The 24,941-nt window shown below is 40.4% G+C and overlaps 1 protein-coding gene across 5 annotated transcripts in view; it reads right to left on the bottom strand.

Annotated features, from left to right (window-relative positions):
- ZWILCH (zwilch kinetochore protein) overlaps positions 1–24,941 on the bottom strand; it is a 46,085-nt gene that overhangs the window by 7,595 nt on the left and 13,549 nt on the right. For all 5 annotated transcript variants that reach the window (XM_077939613.1, XM_015142530.3, XM_028851064.2 and 2 more), the window contains 13 exons: positions 23,396–23,595; positions 21,497–21,567; positions 21,035–21,190; positions 18,472–18,543; positions 15,161–15,254; positions 14,629–14,684; positions 12,824–12,929; positions 12,211–12,290; positions 8,706–8,862; positions 8,170–8,198; positions 5,116–5,252; positions 3,566–3,661; positions 681–793 (listed from right to left, as the gene is read on the bottom strand). In XM_077939613.1, coding sequence (XP_077795739.1) covers positions 681–793; positions 3,566–3,661; positions 5,116–5,252; positions 8,170–8,198; positions 8,706–8,862; positions 12,211–12,290; positions 12,824–12,929; positions 14,629–14,684; positions 15,161–15,254; positions 18,472–18,543; positions 21,035–21,190; positions 21,497–21,567; positions 23,396–23,573 — 1,345 coding nt within the window. In that variant the 5' untranslated portion in view covers positions 23,574–23,595. The remainder of the gene's footprint in view (positions 1–680; positions 794–3,565; positions 3,662–5,115; positions 5,253–8,169; positions 8,199–8,705; positions 8,863–12,210; positions 12,291–12,823; positions 12,930–14,628; positions 14,685–15,160; positions 15,255–18,471; positions 18,544–21,034; positions 21,191–21,496; positions 21,568–23,395; positions 23,596–24,941) is intronic.

The raw sequence follows: 24,941 nt of genomic DNA, 5'->3' as shown, positions 1-24,941 counted from the left end.
ATTTGGGAGGCCAAGGCAGGCGGATCATGAGGTCAGGAGTTTGAGACCGGCCTGGCCAACATGTTAAAACCCATCTCTACTAAAGACATAAAATATTAGCTGGGTGTGGTAGCGGGTACCTGTAATCCCAGCTACTTGGGAGGCTGAGGCAGGAAAATCACTTGAACCCAGGAGGCAGAGGTTGCAGTGAGCCAAGATCACACTATTGCACTCCAGCCTGGGCAACAGGGCAAGACTTCATCTCAAAAAAAAAAAGAAAAAAAAAACTGGGCACACAAGAGCTATAATAACAATCCATTCCAGTAAGATTTAGTTTATTTTCTTTTTCTTTTTTTGGAGGCAGAGTCTCACTCTGTCGCCCAGGCTGGAGTACAGTGGCACGATCTCAGCTCACTGCAACCTCCACCTCCTGGGTTCAAGGAATTCTTGTACCTTAGTCACCTGAGTAGTTGGGACTATAGGCACATGCAACCATGCCTGGCTAATTTTTTGCATTTTTATAGTAGAGATGGGGTTTCACCATGTTGGCCAGGCTGGTCTCAAATTCCTGAGCTCAGACAATCTGCCCGCCCCAGCCTCCCAAAGTGCTGGGATTACAGGTGTGAGCCACTGTGCCCAGCCAGACTTAGTTTATTTTCTATTGGAATTATTTATCTGAACAGATTATAAACCATCTTTACCAGGTTTGTGAAAATTCAGATGGTCTACGGGTGAGCTGTCACTCAGTTGCCAAACTGTCTTAATCTTCTTTTGACCACTATATATTTCCACTCTCCATTTCTGTGGCTTCTCACTAAGGAAAAAATAAAACAACAAAAGAAAAATTGTCAAAAACAGTCATTTACTTCCTTCCCTCTAAAGCCATTTAGTGAAGTCCTCAAGTGATAAGCACTGAGGACAAAGAGGTAAACGGGTCACAATTCTCGCCCTTGAGGTGTATAGTCAAGAGAGGGAGAAAAACAAGAATAAAAGTAACAATTTGGAAAAAAAAATGCTACAAGAGAGAAATACTAGGTATGTTAGGGGAAAACAGAAGACAGGAATATAACTCAGATTGGGGATTGCAGAGTTGGAAAGAATCCTCAGAGGCTGTAATGTGTGAGCTGAGTATGAAATAACAAGGAGTTAGTCAGGCAGATAAGGTCCAGGATGAAGGAATGAAGCATGAGTAGGCACCGAGGGTTAAAAGAGAAGAATGTCTGAAGAAATGCAGTAACAGAGCATCCCTGTGATAGGAGCCATTTAAACAGGAGGAAGTCCTGGTGGGATCTGAATTTTTAGGAAAATCATTTTGGCAGTGACATAGAAAAGATAACAGAGGCAGAGAGCACAGTTAGGAAAAAGGGTTTTACCACAGTCCAGGTATGAAATGATTCGGATGTGAAACAAAGTTATGATGATGTGAAGATGTAGAGAAGGGGACAAATTCTAGAGTTACCAAGATCTAGACTCAGTAATCTTTTTTTTTTTTTTTGAGACAGAATCTTGCTCTGTCACCCAGGCTGCAGTGCAGTGGCGTGATCACAGTTCACTACAGCCTTGACCTCCAGGCCTCAGGCAATCCTCCCACCTCAGCCTCCCTAGTAGCTGGGACTACAAGTGCATGCCACCATGCCTGGCTAATTTTTATACTTTTTTGTAGAGATAGGGTTTCACCATGTTGACCAGGCTGTCGGTAACCATTTAAAGGAATGCGGAATGAGTGGAGGATAAGCACTAGCTTTATGTTTTGGGCATTAGGTAGAGATTAATGATGGTCATTTGAGAGACGAAGTATGGGAGGAGGAAAAAGCACTGAGAAAGAGATGAGGTGTTTGGCTTGACAGTTTGAACTGCTACTTCAATAAGCTGGGGATTCTCAGCTAATAAGCTTTTAGAAAGATGGGTCTGAAGCTCAGAGAAGCTGGGGGTGTGAGTTATGAATTATCGTTAGCCTAGATGAGTTGAAGCCTTGAGAATAAATGCAATCACCAAGGGAAGATAGGAAGTAATAAGAAAAGAAGGCAGAGGGTAGAGTTCTGGTGAAAAGCGGCAGAGGAAGAAGAACTTGAAAAGAGAACTCTTCTCAGCCTTTCAGGTGGGCCAGAGAGGTAGAACTCAAGTGAAGACAGATGCTATGTCACAGAAACTAAGGAGACAGGTTCAAGAAAGCAATAGTGCTAAATGCCAAACAGCCTTATAAGTTCTTACTGAAGTAGGCCGGGTGTGGTGGCTCACACCTGTAATCCCAGCACTTTATGAGGCCATGGTGGGCGGATTACGACGTCAGGAGTTAAGAGACCAGTCCGGCCAACATGGTGAAACCCCGTCTCTACTAAAAATACAAAAATTAGCCAGGCGTGGTGGCGGGTGCCTGTAATCCCAGCTACTTCAGAGGCTGAGGCAGGAGAATCACTTGAAACCAGAAGGCGGTGGTTGCAGTGAGCTGAGATTGCGCCACTGCACTCTAGCCTGGGCAACAAGAGCAAAACTCTCCCTTAAACAAACAAACAAACAAAAAAAGTGCTTACTGAAGTAGGAAGAATTGGTGGGCTAACGAATTACACAAGGTGCTAGATAGAAAATAATCTTTTACTGAAATGCATCCACTGGCTTTGACAATTAGAAGGCCATTGGTGACCTTTGCCAGAGCAATTTCAGGGGGAATAATGGGAGTTTGACTAAGAACGGACTAAATAGAGTGGCTGTAGTATGAGAGAAATTTCAAGTATATCATATGCTGAGAGAAGAGTCAGGGAGACCCTCACTGGAGGTAACCTCAGTGTCCATGTGGATGAACAATCTATCATCTCAGCCTCACCATACTTTCTCTAATCCCAAACCCTTCTCTCACTCCCACAGTTATACCCTGGACCCTATTATCACTATCCTGGCCATTTTTCTCCTCATCTGTCATTTCCTTTCGGGCCATACTTTCCACTCTTCTCTGAAGGAATAACAAATACAGAGAAAAATGAAAGACTAGAGGCCCAACGGTCTAGAGAGAGGTCTGAGAGAAGGAAGAGGGAGAACTCTGTCAGACTATGGTCACAGATGATTAAGGTTTCAGAGGTGACAAAGCTCTGGGTCATGAGGTCCCTACTGAATGTGAACACTGAAATCTTGCCTGGGATCATGGCTGGTATTATTATTATCGAGACGGAGTTTCGCTTTTGTTGCCCAGGCTGGAATGCAACGGCATGATCTCGGCTCACTGCAACCTCTGCACCCTAGGTTTAAGTGATTCTCCTGCCTCAGCCTCCCAAGTAGCTGGGATTACAGATGCATGCCACCACACCTGGCTAATTTTTGTATTTTTTGGAGAGATGGGATTTCACCATGTTGGCCAGGCTGGTCTCGAACTCCTGACCTCAGGGGATCCACCTGCCTCAGCCTCCGAGGCAATGCTGGGATTATAGGCGAGAGCCACCACGCCCAGCTATTATTATTTGTTAATAGAGACAGGGTCTCATTATGTTGCCCAGGTTGGTCTTGAACTCCTGAGCTCAAGTTATCCTCCCACCTCAGCCTCCCACAGTGCTAGGATTACCAGCATGAGCCACCACACCTAGCCAAAACTGCTTACCTTTGATATAAGTTCTTTACAGCAGTTGGTCTGACTGGCAGCTGAAAAATGTGTTGCTCATCAAGAGGATTTTGTTTGTAATATTTTATGCAGATCCTGAAAAAACAAAATTGAACCTCCTTTGGAAAAAAGAGCCATTTGAGATAATGGTTTTCTAGTAGTCGAAAGCTCGTAAGGGAAACATTTTATTGAGTACTACTAACTAAAACATCAGGGAATACTTTTAGAGCCACAAAAGTAAACAAACACAACAACCCCCCAAACCAAACTTAGTTTATGTTTTTTCTTTGAAAACAAATCTCATTCACTTTTTAAAAATTAATAGACATATTTCTCATAAATATAAAATATATTTGAGGCCAAAGAAAGGCTTCATGGGGAGAGAGGTTACAGAAAGAGAAAAATAATACAAAAAAGAGGCAGAAGAGAAACAAAAGTACAGCTTCCATGGTTTTCAGAGTCCAAGGAATTACAGTTAACTCATTCATTCCAATGATCTATAATGGGCAAAAAAAAAAAAAAAACCTTTGAGATTCTATAAACAATAACAATTTCAAACTTGCCCCTCTACAAGTGAGGCAAATTCTAATTTTTTCTTTTTTTTTTGAGGTGGAGTCTCACCCTGCCGCCCAGGCTGGAGTGCAGTGGAGCGACCTTGGCTCACTGCAACCTCCGCCTCCCGGGTTCAAGCAATTCTCCTGCCCCAGCCTCCCGAATAGCTGGGATTACAGGCGCATGCCACCATGCTCAGATAATTTTTTGTATTTTTAGTAGAGATGGGGTTTCACCATGTTGGCCAGGCTGGTCTCGAGCTCCTGACCTCGTGATCCACCCATCTAGGCCTCCCAAAGTGCTGGGATTACAGGCGTGAGCTACCGCGCCCAGCTGGCAAATTCTAATTTTGGAAAATGTAATGGTACATTTCCTTCCAGAGGGAAAAGAAACCCAGTCCTTCCACTGGACGGTTCATTTCCTAATTTGAGGCCTCAAATACACATAAGATACCAGCAGTCTGTGTCTGAGAATTATTCCAAATAACCTCTAGTCAAACTAATTGGAATCTTAAATTACAGCAGTCTCTACAATTGCAGCAGGGCTGCTGACAGAGGTCTAGTAATCTATTTGATTCCATTATTATCATTTAGATGGCTGGCAAGGCTATTTTGACCCAAATTGACAGGGGTATAAAGAAGAGAAGGAACTAGTGTTTATTAAGCACCTATTAAGTATCAGGTATGTTATACACATTACATAATTTCATCCTTCCAACAAATACATGAGGTTATTAGATCCTTTTTACAGATGAGGAAACAGGATTCAGTGATGGAAACTTCCTAAGGAAGTTAGGAAGTGATGCAGCCAATGTCAAATCTGATTCCTTTTGAATCCAAAGCCTTTCCTGCCTATGGCACTGACTTAGACTCATGCTACTGTAAAGACAGGATGAAGAGGTTCTATCCTAATTGGTAATAAAAACTGCACATATTTAGGCTGCAACTATTTCAAAAGAAATACATTTATATATAAGTAAAGAATACAGATATACTTACTGTGTTAATGAAAAGAGGAGTTCATGTTGAGATTTAATGAAAGGCATGCAACTGACTAATATTTCTAGAATATGGTGGAGTTTTTGGACACGATAAACCTGTTCTTGTATATCTACTGATGGAGCAATGAAGTATTCCTGGAATGAAAAAATATAAGCAAAATAGAGATTTAAAGCACTAGTATAACCTTTGTAAAGAATATACATATGCCTGCTACACCTAAATTTGGATGCTTGATAATAGGGATTTAAAAAAAAAAAAAGACCAAAAGCAGCTAGATAGAATTTCCCACCTTTCAATACTATTATTCAAAATAAATTACAGTCATGCACAATATAACTGTGTTTGAGTCAACAATGGATCACACATATTGTAGTGGACTTTTTTATTTTATTTTGTTTTTTGAGACAGGGTCTCACTCTGCCACCTAGGTTGGAGTGCCATGGTGTGATCTTGGCTCACTGCAACCTCCACCTCCCGGATTCAAGTGATTCTCCCACCTTAGCCTCCTGAGTAGCTGGGATCACAGGCGTGCACCACCATACCCAGTTAATTTTTGTATTTTTACTAGAGACGGGAATTCACCATGTTGGCCAGGCTGGTCTCGAACTCCTGACCTCAAGTGATCTGCCCACTTCGGCCTCCCAAAGTGCTGGGATTACAGGCATGAGCCACTGCGCCCAGCCTACAGTGGTCTTATAAGATCACAATAGAAATGAAAAATCCCTCTCGCCTAGTAGTGACTTTGTAGCTGTAATGGAGTGCAATGCATTATTCCCTTGTTTGCTGTGATATTGGTATGAACAAAACTATTCCTCAAAAAGAGCCTCAGGCAGATGTTTCAGGAGGTATTCCAGAAGGCACTGTTCTCATAGGTGGTAACAGTTCCATGTGTGTTCTTGCTCCCGGAGAGCTTCCAGTGGGACAAGATGTGGAGGCGCAAGACAGTGATACTAATGATCCTGACCCTGTGTAGGCCTAGGCTAATATGTGTGTCTGTGTCTTAGTTTTTAACAAATAAATTTAAAACATAAAAAAAGTTAACAATAGAAAAAAGCTCACAGAATAAGAATACAAAGAAAAAATATTTTTGTATACCTGTACAATGTGTTTCTAAGTGTTATTACAAAAAAATCAAAAGTTCAGAAAAATTTAAAAGTTTATAATGTAAAAAAGTTACAGTAAGTTATGGTTTTTATTGAAGAAACAAATTTTTTAATAAATTTGGTATAGCCTAAGTGTACAGTGTTTATAGTCTACAGTAGAGTACAGTAATGTTCTACACCTTCACATTCACTCACCACTCACTCACTGACTCACCCAGAGCAACTTCCAGTCCTGCAAGCTCCATTCATGGTAAGTGCCCTGTACAGGTATCCACGTTTTTATCTTTTATACGTTATTTTTACTGTACGCCTTCTATGTTTAGATACACAAATACCATTATGTTACAATTACCTACAGTATTCAGTACAAAAATATGCTGTACAGGTTTATAGCCTAGGTGTGCAGTAGGTTATACCATCTAAGTTTGTTTATACCACTCCCTGAAATTTGAACAGTAAGGAAATCACTTAATGACACATTTAAAAAAATAATGGCACATTTCTCAGAATGTATCCCCATCATTAAGTGAAGCATGACTGTATATACAGATACAGTTGTCCGTTGGTATCCATGGAGGATTGGTACCAGGATCCCCCTTGTATACCAAAATCCATGGATACTCAAGTCCCTTATATAAAATAGTATAATATTTGTGTATAACCTATGCACACCCTCCTGTATACTTTAAATCACTTCTAGGTTACTTCACTTCTAGATTACTTGTAATGCCTAATACAACGTAGATGCCACATAAATAGTTGTTACACTTACTGTTTAGAGAATGACAAAAAAAAGAGAATAATGACAAGAAGTCCACACATACTCAGTACAGACATAATCATCCCTTTTCTTGGGACAGGGTCTTGCTCTGTCACCAAGGCTGGAGTGCTGGAGTGCAGATAGACAAAAAAGTAGCCCATGATCACAGTTCTCTGCAGCTTCAACTTCCCCTGCTCAAGTGAGCTTCCTACCTCAGCCTCCCAAAGTAGCTGGGACCACAGGCACAGACAACCATGCCTGGCTAAGTTTTTTATTTTTGTAGAGATGGAATCTCCCCATGTTGCCCAAGCTGATCTCACACTCCTGGGCTCAAGTGATCCTCCCAAAGTGTTGGGATTACAGGCGGGAGCCACTGTGCCCAGCCTATTTTCTTTTTTTAAACGTTTTCAATCTGCAGTTGGTTGAATCCATGGATGCAGAACCCACAGACATGGAGGAACAAGTGTGTCTGTATGTGTGTGTGTGTAGTTTTTGTTAGAACATGTTTCCACTAAAAATATATACCCTTAATAAAATGTTTAAAATTTGAATAGTAAAAATTAAACCTCAGAAGGATCCAGTTGAGTCTATTTTGCACAACAGATATAGCTAGTTTTTCTATCTTGTATTTTCATAAGAGAGAAATGATAAACAAATTGATACCATAAATTCATTTTCAAAAGGATCTTCCAATGAACGTCAAAGATCAGTACAGACAGTAGTCAACCTTCTAAAGTTTCTAAATGGGCTAGGAAAATACAACAAAGTTCATAATGATGACCCTGAAGCCCAGAAGTATATATTAAAGATTATATATTTTTTGGAAAATAAACTTTCAAGTGTAATATAAATGGATAAGAAGAATATAAAACAAACATTGCTTTACAGAACCTATCAAAGAAAGGCATTCCCTCACCATTCTAGATAGATGAGATGTGTGGTAGTTCATTGGCTTGAGTAGGATATAACTATATATAAGTATCACAAATTTATAGAGCGTGAGAAATGACATTGAATGGGCTACTTTTTTGTCTATCTTACTACGCAGTAATAAGTAAGGGCATTGACTTTTCTTATTTATCTCTTTCCCAGGATCTAGGAGAGTGGCTGATATATTGTTGGCAGTTAATAACTGCACACAGAGTGAATGAATAAAAGAAAAACCAATTTTAGAATTAAAAAACTCACCAAATGATTCAAAGATGCAAGTTCTTGACCTATTAAGAAAAAACACATACATGCAAAAACACTTCAGGTATTTTCTATTACATGTTAAGGAATATATATATCCTACATGAAAGAGATTGTCAAGCTAAGTAGTTCCTCACAAAAGGCCAAGTTTTCTGTTATACCATAAATATATACTAATACTTACTCTAAAAATGATCACAGCTTCTTCCTCATAAAAACAACCAAGTGTGGAGTATTAAAACAGCCTCTCATAAAAGGAACGTTTTATTTACAATACTAACTTCATAGAACCTCAAATGTTTGAACTAAAAACAAATAAATTATCAAGAACTATAGATATAATGAATTTGATATCTTTATTGGGGGGAAACTAAGGCCCAGAGATGGGAAATGCTTGTCTCATAGTGAACCAGGTATGAAGTCAGGAAGGACTACAGATGATGAGGGGCAAGCAGAGAGAGAAAATTTGAGAGTATCTGTGAGTGATAACTGTGATGTGTTTTTTAATTTTTTGAGCCAGGAAAGAGACTTACCTATGAAAAAACTGATATAATCTTTCTTTAGTTTGTCCAAACCAATTTCCAAAAGCATTTGAACTGGAGTAGTCCCACTGAGAGAAACTGTGTCCATGGTTCCATGATAAGACTGATGAATGAGCTTACTTAGTAAACTGTTACTTCCACTATGGAGCTAGAAATCAAGGAAATTTTATAAAACCATGAATACATACACAAACCCAGCAAGCAAAAAAGAAGCAAATTACAGTAGCTACAAGCTAAAAATTATAAGCTTGCATTCTTAGTCTCCTAAGACTATAAACTGTTTGAACAAAAGCCCCAAGTTATGAACGTCAGGTTTTTTTTTTTTTTTTTTTTTTTAGAGACAGTCTTGCTCTGTCGCCCAGGCTGGAGTGCAGTGGCACGATCTTGGCTTACAGCAACCTCCACCTCTTGGGTTCAAGCAATTCTCCCGCTTTAGCCTCCCGAGTAGCTGGGCTTATAGGAGCATGCCACCACACCTGGCTAATTTTTGTATTTTTAGTAGAGATGGAGTTTCACCATGTTGGCCAGGCTGGTCTCAAACTCCTGACCTTATGATCCGCCCGCCTCGGCCTCCCAAAGTGCTGGGATTACAGGTGTAAGCCACGGTGCCTAGCCTGAATGTCAGTTTTTAAAATTCCATTCCTGGGACTGGGCGCAGTGGCTCACACCTGTAATTCCAGCACTTGGGAGGCTGGGAAGGGCAGATCACTTGAGGTCAGGAGTTTGAGACCAGCCTGGACAACATGGTGAAACCCCATCTCTAATAAAAATATAAAATTGGCCGGGCGCGGTGGCTCACACCTGTAATCCCAACACTTTGGGAGGCCGAGGCAGGCGGATCATGAGGTCAGGAGATCAAGACCATCTGGCTACCTCGGTGAAACCCTGTCTCTACTAAATATACAAAACATTAGCCAGGTGTGGTGGTATGCACCTGTAGCCCCAGCTACTCGGGTGAATCGTTTGAACCCGGGAGGGCGGAGGTTGCAGTGAGCCGAGATTGCGCCACTGCACTCCAGCCTGGACAACAGAGTGAGACTCTATCTCAAATAATAATAATAATAATAAAAATAAAAAATATTTTTAAAAAATTAACTGGGCATGGTAGGGAGCGCCTATAGTCCCAGCTTGGGAGGCTGAGGCAGGAGAATAGCTTGAGCCTGACAGGCAGAGGCTGCAGTGAGCTGAGATTGCACCACTGCACTCTAGCCTGGGCAACAGAGCAAGACTCTGGCTCAAAAAAATAAAAATAAATAAATAAATAAATACTTAAAAAAAATAGGCCGGGCCTGGTGGCTCACACCTGTAATCCCAGTAGTTTGGGAGGCCGAGGCAGGCATATCACGAGGTCAGGAGATCAAGACCATCCTGGCTAACACGGTGAAACCCTGTCTCTACTAAAAAATAGAATAAATTAGCCAGTCATGGTAGCGGGTGCCTGTAGTCCCAGCTACTCGGGAGGCTGAGGCAGAAGAATGGCGTGAACCCGGGAGGCGGAGCTTGCAGTGAGCCAAGATTGTGCCACTGCACTCCAGCCTGGGCAATAGAGCGAGACTCCATCTCAAAAAATAAATAAAATAAAATAAAATAAAATAAAATAAAATAAAATAAATAAAATACCATTCCTATCTCATTTGATTAAGTTCAAAGCAACTAATAAGGGTTTAAACTTATCATCCCCAGATATAATTCCACCAAAGAGAAGCCAGAGTTGTTTCTTTGAAATTTTACAACTAGGAATTTTCTTCTCCTAGCTGATTTAAGTGCTATTGGGCATCTTTTTCCACAACTGAACATCTTCATCTACACCACAAATCTGTTGCTGCAGTAAAACAAACTCCCTCAATGGTCCATGCATGTTCATAAGGAACTCCTCATTGGCTACAATATCCAACATACGAACCTGATAATTTGTAAATTAAAAAGAGCTGTGAATTTACAATTTAATATGTGTTCCAAATGTTAATACATTTTGGGTACACATAAAATATCTGTCATTTTCCCACTACTTTCTATTTCTCTACTTTAACTTTCATCATAATCTTTGCAAGGTCTTTTTACAATATATACATAAATAGTTTCACTTTGTTTGCACTTAGTACATGGTAAGGTTATACTTGTAAACATTTCATGAACACAGAAACTCTCAAGAGAAAAATTCAACGGCTAAAACTAAAATGCCTAGAATCACTAATGCCCAATTAAGCAGAGCTTGCACGCCTTTACTCTGGAATGTACCTTTGTTCACACGTATAAAAGTTTATAACTTTTATAATTATGAATTGGCAGTCATATTATCTAAAGTAATTCCTATTAAAAATCTTTTTGTTTTTAATTTTTTACCTAGATTTTTCTTGACTATAAAAGTAGCACAAATTCACTGTGGAAAATTCATAAAGTAGATATAACACAGTTGGAAAAAATCTTTTCTTTTTTTGAGGTGGAGTCTTACTCTGTTGCCCAGGCTGGAGTGGAGTGGTGCAATCTCAGCTCACTGCAACCTCCGCCTCAGGTTCAAGCAATTCTCCTGCCTCAGACACCTGAGTATCTCGGATTACAGATGCCTGCCACCATGCCCGGCTAATTTTTTTGATTTTCAGTAGAGGCGGGGTTTCACCATATTGACTAGGTTGGTCTCGAGCTCCTGACCTCAAGTGATCTGCCAGCCTCAGTCTCCCAAGAGTTGGAATTACAGGCATGAGTCACCGCGCTTGACTGGAAAAAGTCATCTGTAACCCTTCCACCAGAGGTGACTGCTCTTAAGATTTTTAGCATATTTGTTTCCATATTTTTCTCTCCAAAAGTTACATTGATATAATTGTGTATATTCCTTTTTATCGAATATTGTAAGCATTTCTCCATATCATTTCTCAGCATCATTTTTTCAGCAACTACTACATGAGCCATATATAGCTATATCATTATTTACTTAGCCATTCCATTAGCAAGGGAAATTTAGGTCATTTAAAATTTTATGCCAATATAAATGAGGCTGTGATGACTATTCTGATACATAAAGTCTAGATACATATTTATGTGTATGAGCTTAGGGTACATCCTAACAAAAGAATTCTTGGTTCAAAGGCCATGATACATTGTTAGGATCTCAATACATTACCAAAATTGCTTTTTAGAGAACATCCCAATTTGCATTCTCATCAGTAGTGTATGAGAATACTCATTCACAGCAACACTTAACAATGACAATATTAGTAGTTTACACACACTGGGCACTTAACTATGAGCTAGGCACTAGGTGCGTTACATGGATAACATTAGTCAATCCTGGAACACTACGAGGTAGATACTATTCTTACCTTTACTTTACAGATGAGGATGTTGGGACACAGAAAAGTAAAGAAACCTGGCCAACTTGACACCGCTAGAAAGTAGCAGAGCTGAAATTCAGACTCAGGCAGTCGGCTTCAGAGCCTGTGTCTTTAACCATCATGCCATGCTGCTGAGAAAATGATCTGACACACACTACGAAACCTACCCATGGCTGTATATCACCACGTTGTAGACTCTGGATTATCAATGTGAAACACTTCACCAAGTCTTGGTATGAAATCACACCTTGGAAAACAAGTCAATGTAACATTATTTTCAGGGTATTTCTACAGATCAAAAATATCGTTAATCTTAAGGACACACAAATGAAGTAGAAAGCAAGAATCTGTACTTTATGGGTAGGGGAAAGGGAAATAAATTAAAGTGGCAAAAAAAAAAAAAGATTTAATGCATTTCTAAAGAAAGAAATCAAACTCAGATTGCCAAAAAACAACACGCTTTGTAAAATACTAAAGAATATATTTTCCTTTTTATAATAATTATGATTTCAGTAAGGTATATGTTTTGGTTCACATAAATAGAGCATGAAAATTACCTAAGTCTTATACTTAAAAAGGCAGGAGAAAAGGATAATTCTACAAATTGTCTTAGTACAATTCTTACGCAGAATGTACCAATGTATCGTTAGAAATGAATTAGATAAAGTTAAGAACCAGACTTCCCCACAAGACTAGTGGTACACACTGTAGTATTTCCAAAGGACTTAAAAATAAACCTAAGAAATAAGAGGAAACATTTAAATAATGATGAACACCTACTACTGCTCATTTTGCACCACAGTTGCTCAGCAAAATCAAGATCACTCCGAGCTTTGAAAAGACGCTTGACGGAACGATCGACTGCAGCAGTGTCATGCTTCACTGTCTGAAAAGAAGGCAAGCTTCAGCGAATACTCAGTCTTTTTTTTTAAGTGAAATAATTTAAGCCTTCAAATGCTGCTCTGAGAAATTATGGATTCATGAACACACACAAAGATATGAATGCATTTTCTACAACTTCATTCACTAATGAGGAGATACAAATCAACAGTGAAAAACAAGACCCTTAATATTGTTTTAAAACTATAATGCCTAAAAGTGAGCATTCAGCTTTCCTTTCGTGTAAAAAAAATAATTAAATTACCTTGGTCTCCATTTTCCTATTTGTCAGATGAGAATATATCTAGTTTAACAGTACGATCTTATAGTATACCAATATATGATTGTAGAGTCATCTTACAGTAATATTAACATGTTCATTTCTACTTCTCTGCAATTGAGCAACTAATAATACATATATATCAGTTCTCTTCAAAAATATTTATCAGTTCTGGCCAGGCAGTGGCTATGCCTGTAATCTCAGCACTTTGGGAGGCCAACGCAGGTGGACTGCTTGAGCCCACGAGTTCAAGACCAGCCTAGGCAATATAATGAGACCCCCATCTCTACAAAAAATTAAAAAATTAGCCAGACATGGTGGTCCACACCAGTAGTCCCAGCTACTCAAGGACCTGAGGTGGGAGGATCACTTGAGCCCTGGAGGTCAAAGCTGCAGTGAGCCGTGATGGAGTCACTGTATTCCAGCCTGGGTGACAGAGCAAGACCTTGTCTCAAAAAATAATAATAATAATAAAATTAAATTAAAATATTTATTAGTTCTTAAGGAAAACAATAACCAGTGCTGACAATAAAGATCAACAGAAATTCCCCCTAACATCATCACTGGCCATCAGAGAAATGCAAATCAAAACCACAATGAGATACCATCTCACACCAGTTAGAATGGCGATCATTAAAAAGTCAGGAAACAACAGGTGCTGGAGAGGATGTGGAGAAATAGGAACGCTTTTACACTGTTGGTGGGAGTGTAAACTAGTTCAACCATTGTGGAAGACAGTGTGGCGATTCCTCAAGGATCTAGAACTAGAAATACCATTTGACCCAGCAATCCCATTACTAGGCATATACCCAAAAGATTATAAATCATGCTGCTATAAAGACACACGCACACATACGTTTACTGCGGCACTATTCACAATAGTAAAGATTTAGAACCAACCCAAATGTCCATCAATGATAGACTGGATTAGGAAAATGTGGCACATATACACCATGGAATACTATGCAGCCATAAAAAAGGATGAGTTCATGTCCTTTATAGGGACATGGGTGAAGCTGGAAACCATCATTCTGAGCAAACTATCACAAGGACAGAAAACCAAATACTGCATGTTCTCACTCATAGGTGGGAACTGAACAATGAGAACACATGGACACAGGGTGGGGAACGTCACACACCAGGGCCTGCTGGGGGTGGGGGAGGGTAGCATTAGGAGATATACCTAATGTAAATGACGAGTTAACGGGTGCAGCACACCAACATGGCACATGTATACATATGTAACAAACCTGCACGTTGTGCACATGTACCCTAGAACTTAAAGTAAAAAAAAAAAAAAAATTCTCCCTAAATGCTGCCTTGATATACCAAATCCATTTGCAATTGTACAACATGAAAGATGTCAGCATAACTGAATTTTAAAAGCTATTTCTGTGTCTATTTCTAACTGATAATAATCACTTACCTCAACCTCAGTGTCTTTTTTTGTAGAATCACCAAATCCATCCAGCTTATTTAAGTCTAGAAAGTGGCAGAAGTGTATTAGCTCTTGATTTTTCTGCTTTCCAAATTATTTCCATCCTAATCCTATTTTCAAATGGTAAATGGGGACAGTAGAAGCATAACTGAGGATTTTAGCAAATCACTGAACTCTCTGGTGGAGATTATAATAGATACCCCTCAGGTGGGGGTGTGAAGATGAACCGAGGTAACAGAAAAGCCCCTGACACCTGGCATCAGGCACGTGCTAGGTATACAGAGGCTACTGTTTCATCTCCTTTTCCCTTCAATCTCAAACATAAATGAAATTGTATTAATTCTTAGGATTACTTAGCTCTCTACCATCAGCAATTCAGAACAAAAGCTGTCCCTCTGACCATTACAGACCTCAAAGCTTTGTATATATTCCAATCAAAAAAGAATATCAAGCTTAAAGAGAAACTTATATTTAAACAAAGCAAGTATAAATTCTCAATGAATAAAAACAAGTAATACACCATTCAGAAATTCCTGCACAAGTTCAACAGCAGATTTTGCTTCCAGAGGCTCAAGCCATTCAGTGACACCAGTCCTCAAACCATCAGCCAAAACCTACGGGAGATTTAAAAACCCCAAAAACTTGTTAGCAGAAAACACTGTTTAATCAATAAGGATGTATGTAATAAAAATATTAATTGCAATAACATTTCTTGAGTGTTTATCACATCCCAGGTACTGCTGTGGTGCTTTATATATAGTACATGTTATTTAATCCTAACAAAACTCTACGGTAGATAATACTATTATTCTCATCTTACTGAGGCTAAGAGAGATTCAGTAACTTGCTCATGGTCACACAATTAGTAACTGACAGAGTCAGGACATATACTCTATGGTCTGATCCCAAAGATGGTGCTCTGAACAATGATGCCAAGTGCATAGGTGCTACAGAGGATACTGGGTTTGCCCTGGAGATGCTTGTAACTTTGGCAAAGACAGACAGATAAGACAAATGAAATAGTCTGGGGATGAATAAATGTAAATAGTAAGTGGAAGTTTATATTAAAATATACAAATGTGTATGCACATACAATATGTCAATAGACTTAAAAAAAAGCAGTCAAGTTAGGCTGCAATAGCCAGTGAAACAACGTGGAACTTCAGTTGCAACTCAAATGTGGGAACCATAGGCTAGCAGGAAAACGGCATGAAATAAGATGAAGAGGATGGTGTGATCCCAGCCAGGGTAGAAAAAGCAACAAAGCAGCAGCAGGAAATAGAATTAGAAGAAACGGCAGCTAAACCATTAAGGGATCTACAAAAGTTTTTCAGTTTCATAGGCAGAAAACAGCCAATGTTGATTTTTTTGGCAGGAAAATGACATGATCTAGTTAAGAATTTCTCTATCAGAAGTACCAAGGATGGATTCCTAGGAAAGAGAAAATACAACATTTCCCAATTGAAATGCTATCACCTCCCACTCCCGGGGGGAGGTCTTTAGAAAAATATGAAGATGGCTGAGCATGGTGGCTCATGCCTATAATCCCAGCACTTTGGGTGGCTGAGGCAGGTGGATCACTTGAGGTCAGGAGTTCAAGACCAGCCTAGCCAACGGGGCAATCCACGCTGTATTTTAGTGCAAACCTGCACTAAAAATACAAAAAAATTAGCCGGGCGTGGTGGTGGGTACCTGTAATCCCAGCTACTGGGGAGGCTGAGGCAGGAAAATCACTTGAACCTGGGAGGTGGAGGTTGTAGTGAGCACCACTGCACTCCAGGCTGGGTGACAGAGTGAGACTCCGTCTTAAAAAAAAAAAAAAAAAAAAAAAAATATGAATGTAATTTTGTTGTCATAAATGACTGGGAGTACAACAGCACTTGGGGCATGGAGTCTGGTGGGGGCCAGAGATGTTAAACATCTTGGTGTGCGCACCATGGTCTCAAATCACAAAGAATGTTCCTGCCCAAATGCGAATAGTGCCCCTGTTGAGAAACAATGAATCATCATTAGTGTGGTCCCAGAAGAAGATGGTAAAGATTTTAACTAAGATGAGCACAGTGAAAGAGACTTCAAAGGAGAAAAAGTATTGTATATGTATGGGGGGAGGGTAGCAAGGTATATGTGGAATAAAAGAAAAAATCCTATCCATTTACAAAATATAGGAGGTTGAACACAGACTATGGCTACATGTATATCTAAGATTCTGTGGCTTTTTAAGGGAGACTCGAATTAGACAAACACACAAATAAATTTGTGCCAGCTCTTCCATTCACCAGTTTGTCACCTTCAGGCAAAATAACTGAACCAGCTAGCACCATGCGTGGCACATAGCAGAGTGAGAGCTTCTAGCTATAGTAGTATGTAGTGGTGACAGAAATAATAGTTCTTACTAAAGTGAAATATGAGATTTCTAGCCTAGGAAACTGAAGGAATGATGGGACCACAGACAGAAATGGGGGCGTTTTCAAAGAGGATGTAGTCTGGAGAAGAGAGTTTCATTTTCGACATACTGACTCTGGAAGCAATAGCACTCTACCCAAGTGGGAAATAATGTGGTGGAAGTTAGAAAGATGGGAAGTGCTATCAGCCTGAAGATGAGGGTTTGGAGCTTGCTCACAAAGGTGTCAGTCAAATCACTGAGTAGATCAGCTCTCTGCAGGGGTGTGGAGAGAGAAGGGCAGAGATGTGAGGGCAAAAGTATGATGGAGGCCCACAGTAAGGGTCCTAAAAGACGGGCTTTCAAGAAAGAAGAAAGGTGAGAAAGGTAGAAAAACTATCAGTTTTGTAAAAACAGAGAAATAGTACTTACTCATAGGAAGTAAAAGTATCAAAAATAGTTGGTACTATGCTACATGGTAAGGGCACAATAGGGAACCAGGCACTCAAGTCTAGTAGAAGAGACAGATAAGGAAACAAATTACTGTGTTTTATAAACACACTGACAAGAGGTACGTGTGGAGTTCTACAGCAACACAAGCCATTCTGTGAGATCAGTACAACTATCATAGAGAGTTCACCTAGCAAAGAGGTAGGAGAAGTGCATACCAGGTAGATCAAGATGCACATACCAGAAGGTGATAAGAGTATGACAGGATCTGAGCTACAAGCAAGGAGCTTGATGTGGTGAGGGTTGGGGGTTCAGTGGCAATGGAAGTAAAGTATGAGATTAAGCTAAAAAAATAAGCAGAGGCCAATGAGCACATGAAATCAAAACTACAAAGAGATACCACTTCACTACTGCTAGGATGACTATAATTAAAAAACAGACAATATCAAGTGTTGACAAAGATGAAGAGAAATCAGAACTCTCATATACTACTGAAAGAAATATAAAATAACATAACCACTTTGGACAATAGTTATACTTTGGCAGTTCCTCAAAAGGTAAATATACAGTTACCATATGATCTAGTAACTCCACCCAAGACATGTGAAAACATGTCTACACAAAAACTTGTATGTAAATGTTCATGGAGGCATTATTCATAATAGCCAAAAAATAGAAACAACTAAGATGTCAATCGACTGATGAATGAACAAAATGTGGTGTATCCACACACAATGGAAAAATAAATAAATTAATTAAAAAAAAATAACACCACCACAAAAGGTAAGAGAAATGTAGCCAGTAACGACCTAATGCTCCCATTAATTGTAAGGACAACTACCACATAAGTAAAATTAAACTGCCCAAACTGTCACAGTATCTAATGGATACATAACATCTGAACAAATTTTGAAGAATACAAACCTAAGTAAAAACAACAATAACACACATTTTTATAAAAACATGAGATTGAAGGAAAGGAATTCTGGAAGGATACTCACAAGAAGAAATTTAAGTTCTCTGTAGAGATGATTCAAAGGACCTCTGGGCTCTCCCGATTCCACTTTAATATTCTAAAAAGTTTCCAAAGTCTGTCAGTTTTCCACTGTTAATCCCATCTTCTCTACCTAAGTGTTATACTTGCATTTCAAACTATCCTTCACACATTAAAAAATATATTTCATAAAGGACCAATGAATTGAAAAATGAGGTCAACACATCATTTAGAACATCTCACTCAGAGATTTTGCCATCTTGACCCAATAACCTAAGTTATAACCACTGTATCCTCTTTCTATGCCACAAACAATTGTACCTATGTGGAACAACTGCCCTCCTCACATGCTCTCCTGCCTTTTCCCAAGGAATTTCCAGGAGGACAAGGTAGGAGAAATTTAAATAAATATATCTCAAGATTCGGTGATAACTTATCATTATCACAAACCAAAATGAAGTCTCCAATAAATCTGTTTATTAGACTCCTTCTAACTAAACAAACAGTGTGCTGTCCTAGCCAGAAGTCAATGTCTTACAAACCTAAGACTGCAAACATAAAAAAAGAAAAAGAATAATGTAAATGCCAATGTATGTAAATTCCTATTACATGAAAAGTATAAAGAATATAATTATCCATGACCGGGCGCGGTAGCTCACACCTGTAATCCTAGCACTCTGGGAGGCTGAGGCAAGTGGATCACTTGAGGTCAGGAGTTCAAGACCAGCCTGGCCAACTTGGCGAAACCTGGTCTCTACTAAAATTACAAAAATTAGCCAGGTGTGGTGGCACGCCCCTGTAATCCCAGCTACTCAGGAGGCTGAGGGAGGAGAATTGCTTGAACCTGGGAGGCAGAGGTTGCAGTCAGCTGAGATCATGCCACTGCACTCCAGCCTGGGCGACAGTAAGACTCTGTCTCAAAACAAGAATATAATTATCCATAATCTTGCCATTCTGAAGGAACCACTATTAACACTATCCAGGCTTCTGTGTATATATATTTTTTAAAATATAATTGAGATCCCATTACATAAATAATTTTATACTTTTTCTTTTTTAGTTTTGCGTAATAAGCACATCCTATTATTAATATTCGAGATTTTAAAACATGCTTTTAAAGACTGTAAAATATTTCGTCATGAAATTTATTTTAGGCCAGGTATGGTGGCTCATGCCTGTAATCCCAGCACTTTGGGAGGCCGAGGCAGGCAGATCATTTGAGTTCAGTTCGAGACCAGCCTGGCCAACATGGTGAAACCCCGTCTCCACTACAAATACAAAAAATTTAGCTGGGCATGGTGGCATGCACCTGTAGTCCCACCAACTTGGGAGGCAGAGGCAGGAGAACTGCTTGAACCTGGGAGGGAGGCGAGGTTGCAGTAAGCCGAGATGACGCCACTGTACTCCAGCCTGGGAGACAGAGGGAGACACCATCTCAAAAAGAAAAGAAATCCATTTTAACTATACCCTACTGAACATTCTGGTTTTGTTTATAGTATTTTGGAAACACAGCTATATCACTGCACTGAATATCTTACACATGAATTTCTGTTAGCAATTTTGACTAATTTCTTTTTTTTTTAAGACAGAGTCTCACTCTGTCGCCCAGGCTGGAGTGCAGTGACACGATCTTGGCTCACTACAACGTCTGCCTCCCGGGTTCAAACGATTCTTCTGCCTCAGCGTCCCGAGTAGTTGGGACTACAGGAGCGCAACACCACACCCAGCTAACTTTCGTATTTTTAGTAGAGACAGGGTTTCACCATATTGATCAGTCTGGTCTCGAACTCTTGACCCTGTGATCTGTCCTCCTCGGCCTCCCAAAGTGCTGGGATTACAGGCGTGAGCCACTGTGCCTGGCCAATTTTGACTAATTTCTTAAGACAGATTCCTAGAAATGTACATATAGAGTGAAAGGGCTTAATATTATAATGATTCTTGATGTGTTACCAATATCTCTACCCTTTTAAGAATAAGAGGGCCAGGCACAGTGGCTCACGCCTGTAATCCCAGCGTGAGCCACTTTGGGAGGTGGAGGTGGGAGGATCACTTGAGCCCAGAGGTTTGAGACCAGCTTGGAAAACATAGGGAGACTCTGTCCCTACAAAATAAGTTTAAAAAATTAGGTGTGGAGGCTTTTGCCTGTAGTCCTAGCTACTCAGGAGGCTGAGGTGGGAGGATTGCTTGAGCACAGGAGTTCGAGGCTGCAGTGAGCAGTGATCGTGCCACTGCACTCCAGCCTGGGTGACAGAGTAAGACTCTGTCTCAAAACAAAACAAACAAAAAAACACGGATTCACTTGAGTCACCACTCAGGAGACTTTATTTGTCACTAGAAAATTCTTCGGTTGTATTACTATAGGGCTGAGGGCAACCGATAGATCAGATCACCTGACAAAACCTTCACTGGCTGCCCTGGTGAGACGTTAGTGGCAAGGTGGGCCTTTCAGAGTTGTCCAAGCTCACACCCAGCAAGTGCCGAGACTAGAAGCATGGAGCACCAGCAACAAGCAAGTAAGCCAACATTTAGGACTCTCATGAACCCGGAAAGAAAATTGGGTCCACTCTTACCAGAGTTGCAGCTGAAGAGAGTGGAGGGATTTGAAGAATCTCATCCACAGGACTCCAGGAAATATCCAAAGTGATCGCAGTTTGTGATGCTGTGATTGTATCATCCAAGGCAGAGGACTTAAAGAGCTCGTACTGGGCAAAGCCTCTGGATGTTACCTGAAAAGAGTGCACCCAGCAGACCATTTAGCTGTGCTTCCACACGGCCAAAAGCCCATTACCCAAACTATTTTGATCCTTGTCCCAAATGGAAAAGTAAGACAATTCTTTGAAACCACAAAGATTAGCTAAAAGGCATGAAGGCATTTCAATTTTGGTCATTAGCTGATATGAAAATAAACATAAACATTTTCATACTACAGAAAAATATCTAGTCATCTTAGGAGTGAAAAAAACCCTGTAAACTAGGAAGGCAGGTTGATAACAATTTGAAGAAAATAATATGAGTAGAAGCAAAACACTTACAGTAGACAAGTGGTGTCTTTTCTTGTGTAAATTTTTTAGGTTTTCAAGATTTACAGAATAATTTTTATCAGCTATAGGAAATGAAAAAAAGACATGTAAAGGCACAACTCAAAATTACATTGTTAGAGCTACAAAACTGCAATCCCTCACATTCTCAGTGTACCGCAACTCAACAAAATAACTGTTAAAATTAAATTTCAAATCACAGATAAATGAAATGTTTGTAAGAGAATGAAAGTGGGCTGGGTATAGTGGCTTACACATATAAACCCAGCACTTTAGAAGGCCGAGGAGGGAGGATCATTTGAACCCAGGAGTTTGAGACCAGCCTGGGCAACATAGCTAGACCTTGTCTCTACAGAAAATAAAAAAAACAGCCAGGTGTGGTGGCATGTGCCTGTAGTCCCAGCTATTCGGGAGGCTGCGGTGACAGGATTGCCTGAGCCCAGGAGGTTGAGGCTGCAGTGAGTCATGATTGCGCCACTGCACTCCAGCCTGGGTGACAGAGTGAGATCCTACCTCAAAAAACTAAAAAAAAGAATATAAGTGGAACAGCCAGGCGCAGCAGTACTTGCCTGTAATCCCAGCTACTCAGGAGGCTGAGGTGGGAGGACTGCTTCAGGCTGAGTTTGAGACCAGCCCGGGCAATATAGTGGGACCCTGTCTTTTAAAAACAAATTAAAAATAAAAATAAAATTAGCTGGGCATGGTTGTGCTCTCCTGTAGTCCCAGCTATTGAGGAGACTATGGTGGGAGGATCACTTGAGCCCAGGAGTTTGAGGCTGCAGTGACCTATGAAGGCACTATGGTACCCCAACCTAGGCTATAGAGTAAGGCCCTATCTCTAAAAAAAAAAAGTAAATAAAAAATAAACTGGACGTTGGGCGCGGTGGCTCATGCCTGTAATCCCAGCACTTTGGGAGGCCGAGGCGGGTGGATCATGAGGTCAGGAGTTCAAGACCAGCCTGACCAATACGGTCTTGAAACCCCGTCTGTACTAAAAATACAAAAAAATTAGCCGGGCATGGTGGCGGATGGATGCCTGTAATCCCAGCTACTCTGGAAGCTGAGGCAGAGAACTGCTTGAACCCAGGAGGCGGAGGTTGCAGTGAGCTAAGATCGTGCCACTGCACTCCAGCCTGGGTGACAGAGCAAGACTCCACCTCAAAATAAATAAATAAATAAATAAATAAAAAATAAAGTGGAATGAGGGTCAATACTACTACCAAAAATACAATTAAATGTCTGAGATTGGAAACATATTGTCAGTTTGTATCTTCCAATGAAAATTGTCAATAATGGCCGGGCGCGGTGGCTCACGCCTGTAATCCCAGCACTTTGGGAGGCCGAGGCGGGCGGATCACAAGGTCAGGAGATCGAGACCACGGTGAAACCCCGTCTCTACTAAAAATACAAAAAAAAAATTAGCCGGGCGCGGTGGCGGGCGCCTGTAGTCCCAGCCACTCAGGAGGCTGAGGCAGGAGAATGGCGTAAACCCAGGAGGCGGAGCTTGCAGTGAATCGAGATCGCGCCACTGCACTCCAGCCTGGGCGACAGAGCGAGACTCCGTCTCAAAAAACAAAACAAAACAAAAAAAAAAGAAAATTGTCAATAACATACGCATAGAAATAAAATGAAACCCAAATCAGACAAGTGTAAATCTCTTGTCCAGACTTTTGGAGATCTGTTTCTGGTGTTTCCGGAATACCTCCCACATGCTGCAAGTTACACACTAAAGTAGATTTATGGTGATTAATGCAAGTTCTACCTTATGTCATAACAATATCAATTTTTGTAAAAAAACAGTTTACGAAAAAAAATGAAACAGTAACTAGACAAATAAATAAATACACAAACACACACACACACATACATATACACTCTAGAGACAGCACTCACCTTTATAACTGACCACATATAAGACAATTCCTGTAATGCTGTCGTTTGTTGTGATAAGCTCAGCTCCTAGCCAACAAGTACCTTCAGGATCTGAACTGTCACATCTTACCCAAAGGGGAGGAAGGGCAGTAACTGGCAGATTAATCTTCAAATGGGTCATATTAGGATTGTGAGCCATGGTGTAAAGTCCAATTAACTGCCTTTAAAACAAGAGTAAGGACAAATTATAGACAGAGATTTCCAATTCAAGAATTTCTTTTTTTTCTGAGAGACAGGGTCTCACTCTGTTGCCCAGGCTGGAATGTAGTGGTGCAATCATAGTTCACTACAGCCTCGACCTCCTTGGCTCAAGTGATCCTCCTGTCTCAGCCTCCCAAGTAGCTGGGATTACAGACACAAGCCACTGCATCAGGCTTATTTTTATTTTTTGTAGAGAGAGAGTGTCTTGCAGTGTTGCCCAGGCTAGTCTCAAACTACTCGCTTCAAGCAATTCTTCTGCCTTAGCCTCCCAAAGTGTTGGGATTATAGTTGTGAGCCACCACGTCCAGCCAGAATTTTCTTTTAAAAAGATACGAGGAGTCTTCCATCCTGGCTAACATGGTGAAACCCCATCTCTACTAAAACTACAAAAAAATTAGCCTGGTGTGATGGTGGGTGCCTGTAGTCCCAGTTACTCGAGGGGCTGAGAATGGCGTGAACCCAGGAGGCAGAGCTTGTAGTGAGCCCAGATCGTGCCACTGCACTCTAGCTTGGGTGACAGGGTAAGACACCATCTCAAAAAAAAAAAAAAAAAAAAAGATATGAGAGGTCTCACAGAAACAACAACCTAAAACTTAAATAGCAAGATGTATATATATGTATACTTTATGCATTAATAGATTCACCAGGCAAATCAAAATGCATGCACCAGAAAGTGACAGAGTATGACAGGATTGGAGCTACTATGAGCAGGGAGCTTCAATATGGTGAGGATTGGGGGTTCAGCAGGAGTGGAAGTTCAGTAGAAGAGATAGGAGGTGAGATTAATATAAAGAAATAAGTAGGAGCCAGGCCGGGCGCAGTGGCTCATGCTTGTAATCCCAGCACTTTGGGAGGCCGAGGCAGGCGGATCACGAGGTCAGGAGTTGAGACCAGCCTGACCAACATGGTAAAACCTCATCTCTACTAAAAATACAAAAATTAGCCGGGCATGGTGGCAGGCACCTGAATCCCAGCTACTCAGGAGGCTGAAGCAGGAGAATAACTTGAACCCAGGAGGCAAAGGTTGCAGGGAGCCAAGATCGCGCCATTGCACTCCAGCCTGGGCAATGGAGTGAGACTGCCTCAAAAAAAAACAGAAAAGAAAGAAGTAGGAGCCAATAAACACAAAATGATGCTCAGTCATTAGTTAGTGAGACAGTTAACAAAATTTGAATATGGGCTCTGATTAGATAACAGTATTATAATAATATTAAATTTCCAGATTCTGATCATTGTTCCATGGTTATGTAAAAGAATATATTTGTTCACAGAAAATACAAAGAGGAGTATTTAGGGGTAAGAGTAC

The sequence above is a fragment of the Macaca mulatta genome, chromosome 7 (assembly GCF_049350105.2).
Source record: "Macaca mulatta isolate MMU2019108-1 chromosome 7, T2T-MMU8v2.0, whole genome shotgun sequence".
NCBI lineage: Eukaryota > Metazoa > Chordata > Mammalia > Primates > Cercopithecidae > Macaca > Macaca mulatta.
This window is presented reverse-complemented; position numbering and strand designations above follow the sequence as displayed.